We start from the raw sequence: 23,361 nt of genomic DNA, 5'->3' as shown, positions 1-23,361 counted from the left end.
AGAAGCTTACCTGCACATCCCAATAAGGGAATACTGCAGAAAATGCCTACGTTTCAGGGCAGGCTACATGCACTATCAGTTCTCTGCACTTCCGTTTGGCTTATCTACTGAGCCCAGGGTATTCACAAACTGCCTAGCTCCAGCCATTGCATTTTACAGGCAGAGAAATATTCAAATTTACCCATACTTGGACGATTGCCTGATTCAGGCGGAGAGTCAGGACTGGGGTACACCATCAACGAGAAGAAATCACACCTAGTACGCTTGAGCACAACTTCCCTGGGGCATTCCTCACTCCAGAGAAACAAGTTTACTTGACAACCTACTTCAAATTATTGGCCACAAAATCCCAGCTATCTGCAAGGAAAATCCTGCATGCCCTGGGGTTCATGGTTTCTTGCATTCTGTTAATTCCATATGCAAGACTGCATATGAGGAAACTTCACTGGTATCTAAAAAGTCTGTGGTGTCAACATTCTCAGGACCTAGAAACAGTGATTCCTGTCATTCCTTGTCTAAGGGCAGAGTTCCTTTGGTGGGCAGAGGCCTGCTACCACAACAAGGGACTCCATTTCACTCTAACCCCTGCCGGCCAAACCTTAAGAACAGATGTGTCAGACTGTGCATGGGGGCACACTTGGCAGGCAGTGCATTCTGGGCAAATGGAACCCAAAACAGATGCACCTGCATATCAATCAAAAAGAAATAGCTGTACAGAATGCTCTGACAGCCTTCAAAGACCTTATTCTTTCAGGACAACTATTGGTAAAGACAGACAACACCACAGTTATGTGGTACATAAACAAGCAGGGGGAACCCATTCCTACCCATTCTGCAAACTAGCCATGGCTCTGTGGAACATAGCCTTGAGCTACCAAGTGAACCTGCAAGCTGAATTCCTGCCAGGCAACCTGAATTCACTGGCAGATGACTTGAGCAGAAATGTCATGGACCCACACGAATGGAAACTGGAACCCAAAATATTCAAGCTCTTGAACAAATGGGGGACACCAGAGGTAGACCTGTTTGCCTCCCCTCACGACTACTAATTGAACAAATTCTGCATCAGAACTCCTCACAGTCAAGCTTGGGAAATGGATGCCCTGTCCTTTACCTGGAAAAGCCACTCAGTTTATGCCTTCCCCCTCTGCCTCTCCTCTCGAAGGTTCTACTAAAAGATCAAACAGGACAAGCCAAGGACAATACTGATTGCAACAGACTGGCCATACCAGCACTGGTACCCCATTTTGCGCAGTCTGACAGCTGCAACCATAGCACCTGCCTCAGACCCCTTCCCTGCTCTCCCAGCGGGCGGGCCAGATTCTGCACCCTCAGCTTCAAACCTTGAACCTTGCAGCCTGGCTAATTCCCTGAGCTCACCTGTAGCAACCCTTCATAAGCAAGGTGTTGGATGTCATTTTTGGGGCAAGGAGGCCTAGTACTAGAAAATCCTGTTCAGAAAAGTGGAAAAGCTAATGCTCCCTGGAGCCAGGCTCAGGGGGATGGGCACAATGGTGCCCAACTTACCTCATATTCTAAATTGTTTAAAAGAAATGCTCCACAAGGGCCTATCTTTCTCCAATTAAAATTCATGCTTCTGCCATTTCAGCACATTATAATGTGGAGCCACTCATCTTCTCTCATCCTCTGCTAAAACAATTCCTTAGAGGGGCCAAAAATTTAAGACCCCCCAGGAGAGCTCCTACTCCAGCCTGGGTCCTTAACTTTGTATTGGGAAGAAATCCCCCCCCCAGTTTGAACCAGCTGCTACAGCAGAGTTGAAATTCCTCTCTGGAAAACAGCCTTATTTCTAGCCATCACTTCAGCAAGAAGAGTGTCTGAACTGCTGGCCTTCATGGCAGTGGAACCCTTCATTATCTTCCATGCGGACAGGGTTTCCTCAGTACTAATCCATCCTTTATGCCTAAGGTGGTGTTTAGTGTGGCTCTAAACCAGTCCATTCATTTGCGTACTTTTTTCCTCTAATCCTCAAAATAAAGGGGAAAGGATACTGCATTCTCTGGATGTGCACAGACAACTCAGATTCTATTTCGACAACACTAAGCCTCTCAGAAAATCTGACAAGCTAGTTAGCTTTGCTGCAGGGGCAGAGGGAAGGCCATTTCAAAGCAAACCATTTCCAAGTGGATAGCCCATTGCATTCATTTTTGCTACAAGCACCATGGAAAACCTACCCCACAGGGGATAAGATCACATTCCACCAGGGCTGCATCTACCTCTACTGCATTTCTCAGGGGAGTCCTACCAGGGACATCCTGGAAGCTGCTACCTGGAGCTCTGTACATACTTTCACCAGGTATTGCCATCTGCCTATCTTCAAAGTCCAGAGCTGGATTTGCCACAGCAGTCTTAAAGGCCCTGATTGCTAGCCCTAATGCTCTCTACCTCCACCCTTCGTTAGTTTTGGGAATCAACCCAAATGTGATGACTGCAACAGTGAAACATGAAGAACATAGTACAGTTGTGTACACTTACCATAAATGTAGATGTTTGAGTGTATTCACTGTTGCAGTCCTGGTTACCCTCCCTCCAACCCCCTGACGTCTCTTGACTTTTACCTTTCCTTCTTGTTTGACATATATTATGTCATGTGTATTTGCTTTTTGCTGGGTTGTTCCATACCATATAACTGCTTCCTGTTGTGGGGGCACCTGACATCTGGGGCAAGAAAAACTGATGTAATGACATCGGCTGCATGTTTTATACCCCTGATGACCTGACGTCATGGAAGAAGCGACAGCATCCGATGCAGAAATACGAAGACTCTGGTATTCAGGCATGCTGAGGGCTACCTGCAGGCAGATAACCCAAATGTGATGACTGCAACAGTGAATACACTCTTAACACCTACATTTATGGTACATGTACACAACTGTACTTTCTTACATGGGATTATCCAAACTTTCTATTATAGCACCCCCTATGGATCACGGAACCTCCACTGGACACGGCGGAAGTGACAGATATGACTACGCAGGAGCTGTTATTAAAGTCCCCCTGTCCATCCTAACAGTAAGTCCGGAACAATTTGTATAAAACAAGCTCACCTCAGATATTTCCACACTGAGGTTGCATACTACCTGCACACTTCTCTAGACCTTAGGGGTTGTGACATGGTACTATACTCGCTCTCAAACTCTGTCACCTTTCCTAATACTTCTAAGAGACTCAAATCCCATTCAGCGGAGGGTTCTTCACAGCTAACTGGCCCTCACCAAAACGTTCTCAGATATGCATGTAGTTCGCAATGATTTTTTTGGCCAACTCCTTAAGGTGTCATTGTGTAATACCCCCCATTGATGGATCCTCTTTGTTCAAGGCATCAGTGAAGGATGCACAACCCTGTAGCTAACAAACAGGAGGGCAGGACCCTGGCTGCCACTTGAATCAAAATGTTTTCTTCTCCCCTTGTACTTTTTCAGGAAATTCGGAGGCAGTAAGAAAATGTGGCTACACCCCCCTTTTTGGGGGTCCCTCAGGATTCATGCGAAAATGCTTCCTCCAAGGTCAAGGGAGGAGCACTTTAACTTTAGGTGTCCCCACAGATGCCGAGGATGTCGGCAACATCACGTATCTAAATACTCCTCCTTTGGGCTGTATCAGCATACCGAAGCATCGCTCAACTGTCCACCTCTTGAGGCTTTTGGGAGTCCTGTCTCCTTCCATCTGGACACCGGTGCTGTTTTTACAGACAGCACTTGGGATGTCAAATATTAAATCAAATTAAATAAACAAGGGAATCCTGAGAGCAATGCTAAGTCTTACTAATCTTGATTGGTATGTAATGAGTCGAGGTTCTGGATGTTTTGCACTTCAGTCCATCCTACTGCTTGTGCACAAGTCAGATGAGTGTACTCCATATGTCTCCATGATGCATATAACTATTCTGGGAGTAGTCTGCATTTTCGACTGGGAGCCAGTCACTTCCATTCAGATTACTGTGCTTTATAATCAAAGCAGCCCCCTGGGTGTTTAATACTGGATGGTCATGGTAACTCGCATGAGACTAGTAGTATTCTAGCTGCCTTTTCATATTCGAATGGCTGGTTACTCGCTCCACCATTCATATAGCAACTTCTACTAACCAGATTTTTAATTGTTTTTCTACACTCCCCATATAACTGGATTTTACAGAAAATATAGGTAAATGAAAACTGATTCCTTACAGAATTCATAATTTTCATAAGAACACAGATGAGTGCTGCGACTTATGTTAGTTCCTTACTGTGGTAACCAGGTGTAGAATTTACTATTTTTCGTATGTCATATTCATTGAGCCCATCAGTGGACTAGATAGTGCAACTGTTTACCAGCATCTTTCTTCTAATAAAATGCACCCAAATTTGCAAACATTAGATTTGTTGCTGGACCCATTCAAAGGACCTTTTTTTCCCCGAGCAAACCTTTCTGTTTCCTACTCTATTGGCTACAAGTATCCACTGTTGCAAAAGTTTAAAATCTGCAGCGTATTTAGAGTTTGCTCGTGGTTCTATTACTTTTTTTTGTTTTGCCAGTTTGGCTTATTGCTAATGGACTTGTCACTGCACTGATGCTGTTGATTCACTTTTTCCAGACCTTTTAGCTAACCGTATGGTTTCTCCAGTTCCAGTGATAGTACGATGGTCCAGCTTCGATTCCACTGCTCATGACATTATTTGGCTTCCCAGAAGAATTTTACTAATAAGCATATAGAAGAAAATAGAAAACATTACCCACATAGGCTTCCAATCAGAGCACTGGCCCTTCCTCAACTTCTGCTTCTGGCATCCTTCCCTTTCTTGCCAACCTTTTTAAGGAAAAGGTGAGTTTTTCTCTACTATTAAACTTCTGTTAGCAACTATATGGATTTTCCACTGTGAAAATAAGTCTTTCCTTTGATTCCCAGATAAATAAAGCTTTTCTGAAAGGAATCTTGCTGCTTAGACCTGCCATAAGAGACTCTCTTCTCCTTCATCCTTCAGGGACTGATAAAGAAATCCTTGACCTGGCGAGATATTGAGATATGAAATTTCTTAGTGGAAAACATTTTTCCTTTGTAGCAATTACCTTGGTAAATGAGTTTCAGAGCTTTAGGCCTTGTATATCAATCTTCCTTACATTCATTTTCATAAAGAGAGGATGTCCCTCCTTTTTTAACCAAAGTAGCTACAGAGGCAAACGTTAATCATCCATACAGTTGACATTCATATTGCATGAGATCAAACAATATTCAGTCTGACCAGCTGTTTATCTCCCTTTTCCTTCTAACTGCTTAGGTTAAGCAGTATTCAGGATTATACTGGCTAGATAGATTACTGACTGAGTTTTTGCAGAATTTTTCTCATAAATGGTTTATAATTGCCTCGTCATTTTACCAGATTTAAGTCTACCACATCTACTTTTCTTCCAGAGCTTCTATTGGTTTTCTGTGCTGCAGTCACTTGGTCAAAGACTGCTACCTTTGTGACACATAAGTTGGGCATTGTCTCCAGAAATGGAGCTTCCTTTGGTTCGACAGTGTGTCTCTTTTTTTAGAGCTTTCCAAGAATTGCATAGCTAGGGACTCTAATCCATTAGTGAGGAAGAATGAAAAGGACAACATCAAATTGAAGAATTGTGTACTTACCATAGCTTGGAATCTGTGTTGTCCATTTTCATTTTTCCTCACCTTCCCTCCCAGCCATCCCTCCAGCCTTATCTTTTCTAGAAGAGTATTGGATGATATGGGAACCTTTTAGTTCCAGGTTTGAGTTTTAATTATTTATCTGTCCTCTGTGTATAAATCAATAGACAGTAGGCAGCAAACTTGATCTGAGGAGCCTGGAGATAGTGTTCTGCGTTGTGGAAAGAGGGAGAAGCTCGAGACTAGGATCCAAAGACTTGAAAATGCAGTCATGCTAGATTCGAGGATCGGATCCGAGACCCATCAGTGAAGAATGAGAATGGAGAACACAGATGACAAGATGTTCTTCGTGTTTCACTGTTGCAGTCATTACATTTGGGTAATCTGCTGGCAGGTTGCCTTCAATTGGCCTGGATAACAAAGTCTTGCGCCGTGTGTCGGTTGCTGTCTCTTCTTCCATGACGTGAGCTCGTCAGTGGAATAAAACATGCAGCCGACGCCATTTTAACCAGTCTTTCTTGCCGCACGGTGCCCAAAGTAGAAGCAGTTGGCAAGTGCCGGTCGGCCGACTCCTGAAATTTTCTTTTTCGAGTTTCAGAACCAAAGTCTTCAACCTAAAGCTAAGTACCCTGTTGGGGAAACTTTTTCTTGCTCCTTAACGATGTCAGTAAAAGTTAATAATTGTATTACTTGTGGGAAGCAAATACCTCATAAAGATTTTCATTTGTACTGTATTCCTTGCCTAGGCCCTGACCACAAAGTGCCTTGCTGTCGGTTTTGTGCTAAATTTAACCAACGCACTATTAAGCGTCTGTATATTTTTGCTTCTAAATATTTTGGCTCAAGATTTAACTATCCAGAAATGTCGTTGGTTAGCAGTCCAACTACTGGAATTAAAAAAAAAAAAAAAAAAAAAAACTCAAAGAAAAAGACAGACCGTCGAGGTCCAAAACCGATGATGAAGCTTCTCCTAAGCCAGTCGCTGGTTCGCCGGTACTTAGTGAGGCGCTTTCGCAGCCCCTGATGCCCGCTACTTTTGATTCGCAGGCCTCTACTGAGACCCATTCGGAGTCCGGTATGCCGCGAGACTCCCAAATATTGACCCCCGTGGATGTGTCTCCCTTAGATGGGTCCGGAGCCGCAGAGCAGGCACCGGCTTCTGAGGGTGTTTTCAGGCCTAAAGATTTGTATATTAAACTGGCACCATCATCAAGAACAAGGCCAAAACCAACTTCTATGTCTAAAAAGCCGACGCATGAGCCACGTGTTCAGGCCTCTATGCCTAAAAACAATCAAAATGGCTGAGGATTTAATTACCTTGATCAGGGGTTCCCAACCCCCTCCTGCTAAAAGGCCTAGGCAAGGCTCTGGTTATGAATCTTCAGATTAGGTTTCCATTTCTTCTGATCAGAAATTTTCTATTTCCCCTTATGAGGACTCTGATGCAGAAGAATCCATCCCTTCTGCTTCTCCTCCTGAGGATTTTTCTTTTGGAGAAACTTTGCATACCTTAAGGGAGCATTTTCATTGGAAGAGTCAGGATTTTTCAGAATCCAAAATGAGGCTTAAGGTTTCCTTCCTCAGCATAGGCCTTTAGCTATACCTCCTGTTTTAGACCTTGTTCATTACGTTTTCTCAGAATTCAGCATGGCTCCTGATTCCCTGCCACTGGCTCCTAGTAAGCCAGACAGAGATATTACAGGGTTCCTGACTCCCACAAGTTTCTTTTCAAAAACCATACTGCTAATCCTGAAACAATTACTCAGGGTCCCAAGGGTGTTAAGGCTTTTACTGCTAAAAATCCTACCCTTCTGATAGAGACTCGAGGATGCTGGTTAGATAGGGTAAGAAAGTTTACACGTCTGTAACCCTGGCAATCAAGGCTTTAAACTGTCAATTTCATATGCTTAAATATCAGCAGCATGTCATGGGCTTACTTAAACAGAAAATTATGTTGATTTCTGACTGTGTGGAAAATAGAGTTACAGGATTTATTGCATTCAGCTGAACAAGTTGGAAAGCATACTTTGCAATGTGGTTTTGATTCCTTGGAGACCTCTAAAAGGGCCGCCGTAACTGGATCTGTGATAAGAAGGCATGCTTGGCTCAAGGAGCAAAATCTGCCTGATCATGTTAAAGCTAAATTGTCGGATGCTCCTTTACAACAGGACAGTCGGTTTGGTAATAAGGCAGAAGAAGTTTTGAAAAAGATGGAAGACAAAGCTAAATCTATGCAAACTGTAAAAGATTTCCTACAAGTGCAGCTATCCAGGTTCAGTAGGCACTGGCCTACTAAGAATTGGTCCTTTCCAGTACCCAACAGAGCCGCTCAGGTCAAACTCACACACTCTCCAAAGGCTCCAGGTTTCAGTCGCAAGGAACTCGCAGAACAAAACAATGGGGTGCTTCCACCTCCAAATCTGGAAGTAGCAACCCCCCCCCCCATTGTAAACAGTCTCAGTGACTTTCCTTTGCCATTTCCAAGCACTTATCTTTTGGCAGCCCCTTTGGGGGGAAAACTAGCACTTCAGGCTCAAAATTGGCATCTAATTACCCAGAACAAGTGGGTCTTATCCCAGGGATACAGATTTCATTTCCACATGTTGCCAATTCCAAACGGATGGCCAGATCTGCCTCCAAATTAGTGGGCAGAGGCTCAAAAACAAGTCATGTCCCTCATGGATATGGGGGCTATTCAACCAGTACCAGAAAAGGAAAAAGGACAAGGTTTTTATTCGACTTTTCCTGGTACCCAGAAAAAAACAAATCATGGCGTCCAATTCTGCGCTTATCCATTCTAAATACCTTCCTGGACATTCCAAAATTCAAGATGCTGACTCTACAACAGTTACTGCCTATGCTGAGCAAGGACGCCTGTTTGGTAACTCTAGACTTAAAAGAGGCTTACCTGCATATCCCAATCGGGGAATCTTGCAGAAGATGCCTCCACTTCAACGCAGGCTATTTGCATTGCCAGTTCTCTGCACTGCCCTTTGGCTTATCTACTGCGCCCAGGGTTTTCACAAAGTACCTGGCACCAGTGACTGCATTTCGCAGACAAAGAAACATTCAAATTTATCCTTATCTGGACGATTGTCTAATTCAGGCAGATAGCAAGGACACTCCTCTAGAACATGTGGCATTTGTAAAAAGGCTTCTAACATGCCCAGGGTACGCCATAAACAAAATTAAATCACAACTGGTACCCTCAAATAATTACATACCTGGGTGCAAGCTTGAGTACAACTGCCCAGATGGCTTGCCTCACGCTAGACAAACAAATTCAATTGATGAAATGCTAGCTGTACAGAATGCTCTGACAGCCTTCAAGGACTTACTTCATCCAGGACAACTACTGATAGACGGACAACACCACAGTTATAAACAAGCAGCGGGGTACCCACTCCTACCCCCTTTGCAGACTAAACCAAAAAAAGGTGGTGCAATAGTGCTCTAAAAATAACAAGTAAACCAAAAGATGAAGCACTGCTGTTGCGAGTCCCAAAACACACTCTATTCATATCTAGGATATACTGTAAAAAAACTTTTTGCAACAGCTATTTACATTTTGATAGTCACCACCCGGTATCACAGAAGAGAAGTATTATTAAAGGACAAGCCATAAGGATAGCTAGAATGACATCATTGAAGGAAGATGTCCTCAGTGAATTTAATTCACTGAAAGACATGTTCCTAGATAGAGGTTACCTTCTAGATCTAATAGATAACACACTTAATGAAGTTTTAAAGGAATGGGGTAAAAATATACCCCTTTATTAGGCAAGGGGTTGAACAAAATCCTTAATTTTGGGGAAAATGTTGAAAATGTGAGCAATATCAACTTTGAACAGACTTATTGTACAATACAGTCCTTTATATCAACAAGTAAAGGAAGTAATACACAAGAACTGGAGCATCTTTAGAGCGGACCATGACATTTACCAAGTGGTAGGAGAAAAGCCTATTTTTACTACAAAAATTGGCCCTTACCTTAAAAGAATTCTAGAAAATAAGCACCAAAACATAATAAAAAGTGAAAACACAAATGATAGCAGACCCTGTGGTAGATGTAGTTATTGCTCTTATATTCTACAAGAAAACATGATCTGTTTAGACAATAAGAGTAAAAGTATGGTTTACCTAAAAAGAGGTAATTGTTATTCTAGTAAGTTGGTATATATTGCTAGGTGTAATACCTGTACTTCCTATTACATTAGGAAGACGGAGAGGTTATTCAAAACTAGGATATACGAGCATTTGTATGATATAGAAAATAAAAAGGACACCAATACTCTGTATAAACACAGTACCCAATGTGACTGCTATACAGGTTTTAAATTTGCTATTCTTGACCTAATAAACATAGATGCTAGGGATGGAGATTGGCAGAATGCTTTATAAAAAGAATTGTGGCATTTGAGGTTAGCAGCAAATTTTCCCCCTGGTTTAAATGACTACCCAAGTTTATTACCCATTGTAAAAGAAAAAGTAGAGCATATTTAAATGTTTTTTATAGCAAGTATTACCTATGTTTAATTTTCCAAAAGTTGTTGAGTAGAGTGAAAGAAATGTAATATTTTTTAGATGGATAATTATGGTTGCAATTTAAAAAAAATGCTTCTTTAACAATTCTTTTTTTTTGTTTGTTTTTTTAAACCTTAATTGTCTAAACATACTGTTCTACTATTGGGAAATGTTAAACCAATCATGGGTTAGTTGACAGTATATAAATGTTTTTTAATTATTGCTTAGATTAATTCTGATGAAGTCAAGTGGATTGACGAAAGCGCTTAATTCTTCTGTTAATAGTGTTTTGGGACTCGCAACAGTAGTGCTTCATCTTTTGGTTTCCCTTTGCAGACTAGCCATGGCCTTATGGAACACAGCCTTGACTTACCAAATACATCTTCAAGCTCAATTCCTGCCAGGAAAGCAAAATAGTCTGGCAGACAAACTAAGCAGAAACCTTATGGATCCACACGAATGGAAACTGGATCCACAAATCTTCAGCATGTTGACACGAAGATGGGGGGAGCCCAGACATAAATCTTTTTGCCTCTTCCCAAAACTGTCAGTTGGACAAATTCTGCACAAGAACTCATCACAAAAAAGCTTGGAAAGTGGATGCTGTATCCTTCAGCTGGAAAAACCTATCAGTCTATGCCTTTCCCCCTTTGCTCTCCAAGTTTTTACTAAGTCAGACAGGAAAAACTGAAAATGATTCCGATTGCTCCAGACTGGCCTCGCCAACACTGGTACCCGCTTCTACGCAATATGTCACACCTTCCTCCATGGTACCTGCCTCAGACACCTCATCTCCTGTCTCAGCAGAACTATCACATTCTGCACACTCCGCTCCAAACTCTGAATCTTACAGCATGGCTAATCAACTAATTTCACCAGTCGCATCTCTCAGTAAACCTGTGATGGATGTCATTTTGGAGGCTAGTAGGCCTAGTACTAGAAAATCCTATGCTGATAAATGGAAAAGATTCTGTGCTTGGAACCAAGCACAAGGAATAAACACAGCATTGCCCTATATTTCTCAGATTCTGCAATATTTAACTGAGATGCTTCACATGGGCGTATCTTTTTCTTATGTAAAAATCCATGCATCTGCCATTTCGGTTCATTATAACACAGAGCCTCCTCTCTTCTCCTCTAGCCATTCTGATACAATAATGGAACTTAGAGACGGAGGGCCAGATTAAACAGAAGATGGTTGCACATGAAACAAAATTTGAAGAGCTCCAAGTTAAAATAATTGAAACTAAAGATCATGTCTGTGTAGAGAATTTACACTTCTCAGCAATACTGGAACAGTTGGAGGGGGAAAGACTACATTCCTAAAGGACTGTATTAGTATGGGGGTAGAAATACCACACCGTGAAATGCAGATAAGGTGCATACGGTGAATACTCCTTCCACACAAACAGTCAGCCATGGCCTATGGTGGCCAAATTTTTATCTTTTCAGCAGAGAAGAAATTCTCTCAACTTTGGGTGCCAGATAGTGAAAGCGGTTAAAGAAAGTATATAGAAAATGACTACTCATTGTCAGCCAGTGTCTGAAGGAGTGCATCTACCCTAATCATGTTAGTATGAGAAGTAAAGCTTAGATTTAAACTCTCATACCCAGCAATTTTATGGCTCTTCTACCCCACGTTAAGGTCTGTCAGACTCTGAAACTGCTCTGGAAGAATTAACCCGAAGAAAGGAAGAGGTAAGTGGAAAAGAAAAGGTTGAAGGGGGTTGCCAAACAGAAGATGGGTGGAGGAAATTGGGAAGAGAACTAAGAGCGATAGTCAGCAAAACCATTTCATCTGTTCCAGAAGAAACTGGCAGGAAAAAAAATACATTTGCAAAAGGTCAGAGAAGTGATGGGAGCTGATTGGCATGGAGTTGTCCTTGTAGATGACTCGAGCTTGGACGTACAAATTTACATTAAACTCTTAAGCTGAGTTTGTGAAATCATTTTGGACTTGCGTTGTGGTTAACTGGTAAGTTAAATAAAAAGAGTTAATATGTTGACTGGTTCAATGGGGGATGTAAAGACATTGAGGGGTTATGTTTAATATAAGAGCCTTTGACTCGAAAAATTGAAATGGCAGGGATAAAGAGGAGGGGGAGGTGTATGGGAAAGATTTTGAGTAGTCTTAGTTTAAAAGAGATGGTTAGAAATGCACAAGGGGGCAAATGGCAACTTGTCATGCATGAGGGATGGGTCAGAATAAACCATTCAGAATTCATCCGATAGTAGACAAAAGATGTTACAGGGCAATTTTTCAATAAATAACATGTTGAGGGAGACAAGTCTGGAAAGAGTGAAGTTTTGGCTGACCTAGCAAGTTAAATGAATGTGGATTATTTTCTTATAGCAAACAGAGAAGTCTAGAATGTTCTAAATAATGAAGCCTTTTCAGTTAGAAATACAAGAGATCATCAGAGAAATTTGTGGAGAGAAGAAGGGCTGGGGACAGTAGCATTATCATATGAAAATTGTAGAGCCGTGAGAAAGTAAGCTTACAAATATAGTGAAAATTGGAAATGTAGAACTAAAAAGCCGATATTTCAAGAAGTGTCAAAGATTGAAAGCGAGAGGGGCTAAAGTTGAGGGACAAATGAGTACTAAGTGTTGGGTAACCATGAATTAAAGAAGGAATATGTCAATGAAGATTGAAAAACGGGGATCAGACTAAAGAAAAGGAGTGTAATACTGGGAGGGAGAGGGATTTCCATAGAAAAGTACTAGATAAGTATGTCAGTAAGTGAAGCATCTGTTAAAGTGCTTATTAAATCAGATCTTGGGAACACTAATAGGACTTAAATGGGGTGGGCATACTGATAGGGTAATGGCATGTGGTAGAAAAAGAAAATAAGAGCATGGGAGACTTAAGAGAAGGAAGTGCTACTTGGAAAATAAAGGAAAAATATCAGAATAGGGAAGAAAATGGGAAGAGAAGAGTGAAGGCACTAAGGAAAGGAGAGAACTTTAGGTGGTCAGGTTTCAGACACACTAGCAGTAGAAATGAGAAGCACGTTGGATAATGCCAACGGAACAATGGATCTGGAAGAGGAAGATTGACACTGTAGTCACCATCCATATAGATAGATAGTGGGGGTGATGGGGAGAGAGGATATGGATAAGTAAGGAAAGAGAGTAGAAAGGTATAGTGTGTGCCAGGCAAGAAATTGAAATCCAGAAAGCTTTGAGGAAAAGTATAGTTTGCAGGAAGTTTTAATAAAAACGAGTTGTAAACCAGTGGAGAAAATGTACGTAATTTAGAATAATGACTAAATGTGTTGCTGTGGAATGTGAATGGTCTGGTTGGTAAACACACAATGGAAAGTTTTATGGCCTTTGTAAGAAAAAAAAATGTGAAAATAGGTTGACTGCTGGAGTCTCATGTAAACAAATGCAGAACATGAAAGTTTTATGAACAAAGCAGAGGAGAAGGGTGCAGAACTGAAAAATGGAAGGAAAAGGAAAATTTTAATAAAAGGGGATGGTTCCAGATAGTTTGAGATGTGAATGGAAGGTCTGTTGCTGTCAAAGGGTGATGGAGAGGTATTATAACAACTGTAGTCTTACACAAGACATCTGAAAAAGACATTAAAGAAATGTTGTGTAGGATATTGGTGTAGAAACAAGGAATTTTGTTGATGGCAGGTGACTATAATATGGTTTCCAATGCAACAAAGAGAAGAAAGGATGTGTCAGCAAAAATATCGCTAAATCTTTAAATTAGACATAACACAGATGCTGGGGATGAGGGCAGACCACACATTTTTCTTTGGGGCAGGATTAGATGGTTACTACATTCCAAAAGAACATCAAGAGGTGATCAATGCCCTTATTACCCATGCAATGCTTGTTTCATGTCATGCACAGATAGAATTTAGGCTGGATTTTCAGACCAGGATATATGGGGAATTACACTGGCACTTCCCTACATATTTTTGCGAAGGTAAAGATGTTAACAAATGGACAGACAAAGCTCTGAAAGAAAACGTTTGAAGGGAGGTGGGAGACTAAATGGAATAGGTGGAAGGAGAGACAAATTGGAATAGGTGGAAAGAAAGACTAAAAATGCTGGCAGTGACAAAGACCGAGAATGCGGGAAGGGAAGTGAAAGTAAGTCAGAGAAGTGCAAAATAACATATTTAGACATGACATTGAGGTATTACAAGAGCAAGTTCAAACAACAAATGTTTGGGTACTTAGATAAGGTAAATGAATGTAGAACAGCAGCTTTGAAAATTGATTTGGAAATGGCCACAAAAATACTGACACTTGAACTTGGGCAGCAAAAGGCCAAGATGTCAAGGTTGAGAAACACATTTACAGTGAAAATAACTCCTAAAGCAACAGAAAACATACAAACACATTGCTACAGGGAATTGTATACTGGAAGTAAGGATGGAAGGAACTCCTGAGGAAATGGATTGTAGCAAAGTTAACAGGAGAGGCAAAACTTGGTTAAACCCATTTCAGAGGTAGAAATGAGAGAAGCGCAGAGGGATTTCAAATTTAGGAAAATGCCGGGCTTGGATGATATACCAATGGAAGTTTGGAAAAGGAAGGAAGTGATAATACCTGGCTTTTCCTATTTAATCATGTTTTAAATGGAGATGGATTAATAAGACTTGGAAGGAGACTGTGATAGTACTGACAGATGTCAAAGATCCTACTGTCCTAGAATTGTGTAGCCCTGTATCAGTTCTCAACCATGGTTGCACGATTTTCATAATGATTACATCAAAGAGTGGCTAAAATAGAATAATGCATAAAGAGCAGTTAAGAACGCGGAACACACAAGCCATTGGTGCTAGTGAGCTTAGATGCTGATAAGGCTTAGTTAGGGTTTCCTATTCAAAACCTTAAAAGAAATAAACTTCCCAGGTGAGCGGGTAGGGATAATTTTCAAGACTATATAATGGGGCCTTAGTCCCCCATCACATTTAATCCTAGCTGTCTGAAAACCTAGAATTATTAAAAGGGACTAGACAGGGATGCCCTCTATCCCCCCATTTTTGTTTGCTCTTTACCTGTGGATGAGTTAAATAAGTGTACTTTTAAGGGGGTGCAAATGGCAAGGGATTGAGAGGCTGGAGTTTGCTGACTTATCACTATGCGCGTGGCCTGAGACAAAGCTATATAGAATCTCTGCAATTTTAGATAATTGCCACAAATTAGCAAGGTATGAGTTCCGTGTGTCTAAACCTTAGGCTCTAACAGTTAACCCTGAACCTGTCTTCAAATTAGTGCAGAGATTCCCCTCTTTGTGGGGTCACAGTAGAATGAGGTACTTTGAGAGTTGGCTAGTGAAAAATGCCCACCAAGCAGCAAGGGAAATGTGGGAAGAAACATGGCAGAAAATAGCAAGTTAAGACTGCGGAGGCTGATGTTTATGGGCTTGGATAGTAAGATTCCAGTGATTAAAAATGTTTTGCTTCCTTTAATGCTATGTGTAGTGTGAGCCTATTTTTGTTTCCTGGGAGATGATATATGGCGAGTTATAAAGAAATAAAGATGTTATTTGGGAGTGGAATAATGCTAGAGTAAAATTGCAGTACCTACATCTGAACAAGGAGAGAGAACTTTACTGGATTTAAAAGAATATTTTAAAGCCTTACAGGGAAGACTCCTATGTTTGCTCCAAGATTACCCTTGCACATCAGAATGGAAAATTGATATTAAATTATAGAGATAAACTACAGGAAAAAGATTGCAGGAAGTTTTGTGATGTAATGGAAGAGGGTGAGGATAAAACTGCCCAAGGCAATGTTAAGTGTTATCTCTTCCACTCATTTAATATTATAGTTAAGTGGTGCATAATAGATTGGGAACCAAGAAGCAGAGATGGTAGACAGATGGAGAATGTAACAGTATTGTGGAGAAGAAAAGAAACCTAGATACTGGGAAGTTGAGAATGGAGGCTGGTAGGATGAAGCTGGATAGAAACAAATGATGATTCTCAGAGCAGCTTCTAAATATAGGGGGGGGGGCTAGTGCCATTAGAAAGAGGGGGGAGGGGCAGACAGATGCAGGGAATGGCCAGACTAAATTAGTACATTTTATAGAAGCTAGAACAGAACTGATTAGATAAAATGGTCTCAAGAGCCTACACAAGGCAGAGAGGAAATAAAGGAAGTTACAGCTTTTAAGGTATAGGTAAGACTGGGCAAATGGAATGTACTGACGATCAGTGGAAAAAATGTTTATATTCCAGGGTTACAATGAAGGATGGAAATGATTACTTATTTTTAAATACCAGCTTGGCTCCAGAAAATGTTTTGACAGACCAAAGGGACATGTTAAGAGGTATGAGAGAGCAAGGGAGTTGAGGTGTTTTGGGACTGCGAGAGTCTAAATTAGTTAAAGGAAACTTTACCAAGTATGATCAATGATATGGAAGAATAAGTAACGTATTTTCTTAAATTGGATGGAAAGTGAAAAATTGGAACATCAAAGCTGTTTATTTAGTCATGATGGTGGCAAAAAAGTGATTACTAGGAAATGGCAAAACTAGAGAAAGTGTAGATGAGCTCAAGGATATTATGGAGGAAGTAAAACAATGGTGACTTGGGCTGTAACAGACCTAACTAACAAGAGTATTGATAAATAAGTAGTTCAAATGGAAACTTATGCCAGCAAGTATGGAAAAGTATAACGGGAAGAGAGGGAGAAAGTGGTACCAGAGAACTAAAAGCGGTCTGCAAGGTCAAACTAAGGAATATGGTAAAAAGGTGTGAAAAAGGCAGATTGATTCAGATGTATATAACTAATATGTATATAGTTTGAGGCACAAGGATAAGGCAAAATAACCTGTTAGAGATGCACAGAGACAATGGAAATGTAATGGCTACAATATTTGTATGTGAATAAAAAAGACTAGCAAACAGTTATGAACCATGGTAGTCTGTAGCGGATGGAAGAAATGATTGGGGGATAAGGAGATCAAAGAAACAAGTATGTCTGGTCATTAATGGGGACTTAATAAAGGGCACCATGCATGTGGATGTTCTTCGTGTTTCACTGTTGCAGTCATCACATTTGGGTTATCTGCTTGCAGTAGCCCTCAGTCGGCCTGATTAACAAAGTCTTGGTCCTGCGTCGGGTGCTGTCTCTTCTTCCGTGACGTCAGGTAGTCAGAGGTGCAAAACATGCAGCCGACGCCATTACATCAGTCTTTCTTGCCGTGTGGTGCCCAAAGCAGAAGCAGTTCGCAAGTGTTGGTCGGCCGACTCCTGAAATTTTCATTTTCGAGTTTCAGAACTGAAGTCTTCAACTAAAAGCTAAGTACCCCATTGGGGAATCTTTTTCTTGCTCTAAACTGATGTCAGTAAAAGTAAATTGCATTTCTTGTGGAAAGCAAATACTTCATAAAGATTTTCATTCGTACTGTATTCCTTGCCTAGGCCCTGACCACGACGTACCTCGCGTTTGGTTTTGTGCCTTATTTAAACCACAAACTGTCCGTCATCGGTATATTTTTGCTTCTAAATATTTGGTGCTCTGTTCAATTATCCAAATATGTCTTTGGTAAGCTGTCTGATGACCGACATTCCGAAAAAATACAGATAAAGACAGAGACAGGCCGCCTAGGTCCAAAGCTGCCAATGATGCTTCTCCTAAGCCAGTCGCCAGTTCGCCGGTACTCCGTGAGGCGCTTTCGCAGCCCCTGATACCCGCTACTTCAGATTCGTAGACCTCTACTGAGACCCATTCTGAGTCCGGTGTGCCTCGAGATGCTTCAGCTGTGGAACCTGCGGATGTCTCTACCTTGGATGGGTCTGGAGCCGCTGTACAGGCACCGGCTTCTGTGGGAGTATTCAGGCCTACTGACTTGCATATTAAACCAGTGCCATCTTCTTCTTCAAGGCCTAAAACTCGAACCATGCCTAGAAAACTGACACCTAGACCGCATGGTCAGGCCTCTATGCCTAAAAAACGGTTTACTATTGAAATTGCGAACATCACTCGGTCGACTGTCGTATGGTCGAACATATAAGGTTGGAAACACAGATGTCGAAGATATTATAATCAATCGAGGAACGGTTTTAACATGGGTCGAGGTAGGTGTACAGTATTATTCCCTACTACAACCATCTTCCCTACCTCGACCCATGTTAAAACCGTTCCTCGATCGATTATAATGTCTTCGACATCTGTGTTTCCGACCTTATGCATTCGATCATATGACTGTCGACCGAGTGATGTTCGCAATTTCAATAGTAAACCCTAAAAAACAAATAAGAACACAGCTGCGGTGATTTACATTTTCTGTACTAAGAATTTCGGAAAAGACTTGCAGGCGTTGGTAGATTACGCTTCTAGTAGATGTACCAAAGTTTCAAAAGTAACATTGATAAGATAGCAGTTGGTATTGGATTCATTTTATTTTACAGAGTGTTGGAAATCTCTTCCAGGTAAGCACATTCTGCCAGGGTTGTTGGGCACCTCTCATGACACTTTCCTGCTTCCATGGATGATTTATGATAGGAGGATATAATTTGGTACCTTTTCTAAACACTACAAGCTGGATGGAGTCTGTTTTTGTTAGGTCTTTGGGGCTGCTGCTATTCAAGGTATTCTTTCTTGACACCACCTTGGTTGGTTGCAGAGGTCTCTACATTGTCAGCAGAGGAAGATGTGCCAGGTTATGACTAATTGGAAAGTTGTACTCACAGGGACTGTGATCGGCATGATTGTGGTTAGTCTTCCCCTACGCTTTTCCCTTGCTTGATAGAAATGGAGACGAATACACACCACCTAGATGTTCTAAATGCTGACCATCCATGTGGCCTACTCTGAATTGGATGCAAGGTGGGGAGAGCAAGATGTTACAGGTAAAGAGTTGAAGCCTGGAAAAGTTTACACCTGTGAGCTGAAGCTGCAGTCCTTTTATTAGAGAGTAGTATATCTTAATTATGCAGACCTGTTAAGTAAGTGGTGTGGAATTTGTGCACTTTTTCAATCCTATTTTGAGCATTTGTTATCTTGGTGTGAGTGTTCTGAGACTAGTGCACTTTTTTTCTTTAGTAGTGTTAAGCATATGGTGGTATTTCAGTTGTGTAAGTATCCTGTAGTGTTGCTTATCTGAAAGTGCCCACAATGTCCAATTCAAACTTCCAATACTTGAGATTCTGATGTGCATGTGAGTGTGATTTTTTTTAAAAGGAATTTTGAAGTGTTTGTTTCCTAAATTTATTTTACTGTGTTCACTGACTTTGTAAGACATTTGCTCAGAATTTGACAGACTGTTGTATTTTAAAAATTCTTTTACAGTGAATTGAAGGACAACCTTGGTAGTGATGACCCAGAAGGTGATATCCCCAATCTACTGCAGTCTGTGCTGGCAAGGAATCCTAATGTTTTCAGGGAGAAAAACATGCAGACCAGATATCCAGTTCAGGGAGGTAAGCATTATGTTGTTAGGTTAATCCTGACATTTGTGTGTGTGTGTGTGTGTGTGTGTGTGTGTGTGTGTGTGTGTGTGTGTGTGCGCGCACCTCTTGACTGGAAGCTTTGTAACTAGGTTATCTATCCTAAGATGGATTTAATTTGGATGGTACCAAAACTACATGCCCATATTGAGTCAGCTGTTAATATGTTCTTTTTTGGAAGGTCAGTTCTCGGATTCAGAATTTCACCTCAAACTTTTTCTTGCAACTGACCACAACTTGGTGGGTTGTGGGCACAGGTGTAACTAAAAAGAATATCATCTTCTTTGCAACAGTGTTCAGATTTGAAGGCCTCTTCAGATTTAGCACATCAACCTTGAGGACACAGCAGACCTAATTCAAATACAGCAACAAAAATGTAATGTTGATAAGCCTAGGTAATTATGTCCAGGTCTGAAAGTGGATGATTGCTTGCATTCTGACATTTAAGATGCGTCTGATTTACCAGATGTTTCTGATGTGCTGCCATTTAGTCAGACATCAACATTCCTTTTCAGACATGTAGTTATGTTAAGATCATTGTTAAAATATTCTGTTCAGATGGGACTTGTACTGCCAAGGATGCAGTGCTACTTTAAAAAGGTTGGGCACCGTACTAGTATTCTCTACACCACCCTTAACACAAGAGGATGTCTTTCTTTAAGAAGGATGTATGGACATGACATATCTTGACTTTGTTGCTGGTAGTCCATATATCCAGACTTCTTTCAGCAATGCTTCTGCTTTTCCGTATGGTCTGCTTTAGTGAAAAGTTTTTGGGGAGCTAGGTATCTGGCTTGGGAATCCTTTCTCTTGCTGTATACCTTTTTCTGTGAAAATTTCATATCAGAAAAGGAAAGTGTGACTTTGGGGATCAAGTACCATAGAAGTTTCTCCCACTCCAGTTTTGCTTAGGGTCTGAACAAGTTAAATTTTGTAGTACATGTCAGTCATTTCTCTTGAGAACTGTTAGAAGTAGGCTAATCTCCCTTTACACTTGGAAGAACATGTCTTCAGGATTTGATGGATGCAGTTGTGACAGCATCCTCTTAAGCAGACCTACCGCCTCAGTTTAAAAAAAGATAGCCTTTGAGAAAGGTCATTGACCATAACAGGATGTCCTCCTCTTTCAGACTTCCTTGGGTTACACATGTAGTTCTTGGACCATCAGTTTTTCCCCCCTCTACTGCACCCCTTGGATGCTGCTGTCGCTCAGTGTATTTTGCATGTCTGATGAGACCTAATGTTTGGTTGATGCATGAGAAAACGAAAACCTAGAATTCTTATGTGATGGTGAGGGAGGTATCCACAAAATTTAAAAAAAACCCACAAACTCCTTCACACAACCTCCAAAATATGATACAACTCTGACCACAAAAAGAAAAGAATCTTTTCACCGACTGTGAAAGAAAACCAAGGAAATGAAAATCTTTCTTTTATTCTCCAGCGCCTCGGTGTTACCACCTTTCAAGAGTACAAACACTTACACATAAAATAAGCATATATGTAAACCAAGCATTCAATCAATTCTTCTTAATTACATAATTAATCAATTATACTATTAAAACTTAAAGCAAGCACTTCCAATTAAATTCACTATTAAGACCTACAGGTGCCATAGTTTTATACTTTAAGATAAAAATACTTTCTTTATACAATAATTTATATTTCAAAACATTTTCATCTCCATATAAACACTTAATACTTTCCAAGACAGTTCCTTTTAATAAAGATACATCACCTTTATGACAGGTATTAAAATGTGTTGCAATAGACTTATTTTCTCTTTTGTCTTAAGTCCCTTATATGTTCTGTTAATCTAATTCGAAATTCTCTTTTGGTCTCACCAATATAATGTAATCCACATGAACAACTTAGGGCATAAATAACCCCCTTACTCCTGCATGTAAAAACTTCCCTTGGTATAAATTTAACACCATTGATGTTATCAAACGTCCTAACAATATTTTTACAAATACTACATCTATTGCAGCATTTGGTACCAAAATTATTTAAAGACCTCGGCACACTAGTCGGAGGCATTATAAACCTTCCATGTACTACCATGTCTTTTAAACTCCTACCCCTTTTATAAGAAAAAAGAGGTTTCTTTGGAAGAATATCTGCCAATATTCTATCATCTATTAAAAATTTCCAATAATATTCTATTACATCTGATATCTTCACTCCTGACATTAAAAGTAGAAACAAAATAAATATGGTCTCTTCTTTTATCCCTCATTTCAGAAGTATATTTTGGATGGAAATTATGTCTTTTACTCAAAAAGTCATTTCTTATTAAACCTTTCTCTTTCCTCACCCTTTTAAGGGCTTGAGTCGACGTATTGGAATCATACCCTCTCTGCAAAAACATATTATATGTTGTCTCCCATTCCTTCTCCAAATTACTATAAACGTTACATAGTTTTGAAACTCGAGCCAACTCCCCATAAGGAAGGGCTTCCATAACATGACTAGGATGGCAACTAGAAGCATGAAGGTATTGGTTCCCATCTAAAAATTTCCTATGTATGTTGGAAAAAATATTTCCCTGATCCGTGCCTTCTAAAACAAGGTCCAGAAAAATTACCTTATTACCCTTCTGTAGACCATCAAAGCTCAGACCAAAAGGATTATTATATAAATCCAACATAAATTTGTCAACCAGTTCTATTCCACCATCACAAATAAAAATCAAATAGTCAATATAACGAAAATAAAACAATACATTTTGTTTCATAAATTCTAAATCAAATAAAAACCTTTTTTCAAAATAGGACATAAAAAGATTTGCATACATGGGGGCAAATGCAGCCCCCATTGCCGTCCCCTGTTTTTGTCTATATAATATCTCATTAAAGTGAAAATAGTTGTTTTTTATAAACAAAAATCAATCATATCCATGACAAAATGAGTAAAAGGACTATCTTTCAAGAAATTTTTATCGCTTCCAAACCATCCCCATGTTTAATTGAAGTATATAAACTTTTAACGTCCACTACAAGCCAATACATCTTTTTATTCCATTTTATAGAGGAAATTTTATTTAGAAAATCCATACTGTCCCTAATGTAAACCGGAGACTTAACATAAGGTAAACAAAACCTTATGCAAAACTAAACCAATGTTATGAAGGAAATAGTTACATGCAGAAATAATAGATCTACCCGGGGGGTTAACCATATCCTTATGGATCTTCGGCAAACAAAAGAAAGTAGCTATTTCATTTCTTTCATTATACAATTTATCTTTAACATCCTTTTCTGAAAAAAATGCTAATCTAACACTTCTCTCCAACAGAGACCTGAATTCTATTGCAGCTTTATTGTATTTATTAATATCACTTCTTTCGTAAACCTCATCGTTGTCCAGATGGTCCATACACATTCAATAGTATTGTATTACATTCATCGCAACAATTTTGTTACCTTTGTCAGAAGGCTTAATAGCAATGTCATTCCTGCCACTTAACTCCTTTAAGGCATGCCATTCCCTAGATGTTAAATTATAAGATATCTCTTGCCTTCTTAACCTTATATTATTACAAATATTTTCACATCCAAACCTAATCATTGAACCAAACTGTATAATCCGTTGGTTAATGAAAGGTGGTATGAACTTGTTAAATGTAGGGACATAAGAAATGTCTATTCTATTACACATATTAATGCAACTATTAATATCATTGTCACTTAAAAACTCTTCACATGAAAGGAAACTATCCTCAGATTCACACGTGAAAAAAGAATTAGATTCTAAACAGGAATCCTGAAAACCCTTATAAAAATAATG

At 40.1% G+C, this 23,361-nt stretch overlaps 1 protein-coding gene across 1 annotated transcript in view; it reads left to right on the top strand.

Annotated features, from left to right (window-relative positions):
• The window catches only part of NIPBL (NIPBL cohesin loading factor), a 4,951,262-nt gene that overhangs the window by 561,000 nt on the left and 4,366,901 nt on the right, over positions 1-23,361 (top strand). Inside the window, exon 4 of the mRNA XM_044076429.1 lies at positions 19,415-19,545. Coding sequence (XP_043932364.1) covers positions 19,415-19,545 — 131 coding nt within the window. The remainder of the gene's footprint in view (positions 1-19,414; positions 19,546-23,361) is intronic.

The sequence above is a fragment of the Protopterus annectens genome, chromosome 1.part0 (genome assembly GCF_019279795.1).
Source record: "Protopterus annectens isolate FY-2018-M chromosome 1.part0, PAN1.0, whole genome shotgun sequence".
NCBI classification, from domain to species: domain Eukaryota; kingdom Metazoa; phylum Chordata; order Ceratodontiformes; family Protopteridae; genus Protopterus; species Protopterus annectens.
The sequence above is the reverse complement of the archived record's forward strand: the minus strand, read 5'-3'. Positions and strand labels throughout refer to the sequence as shown.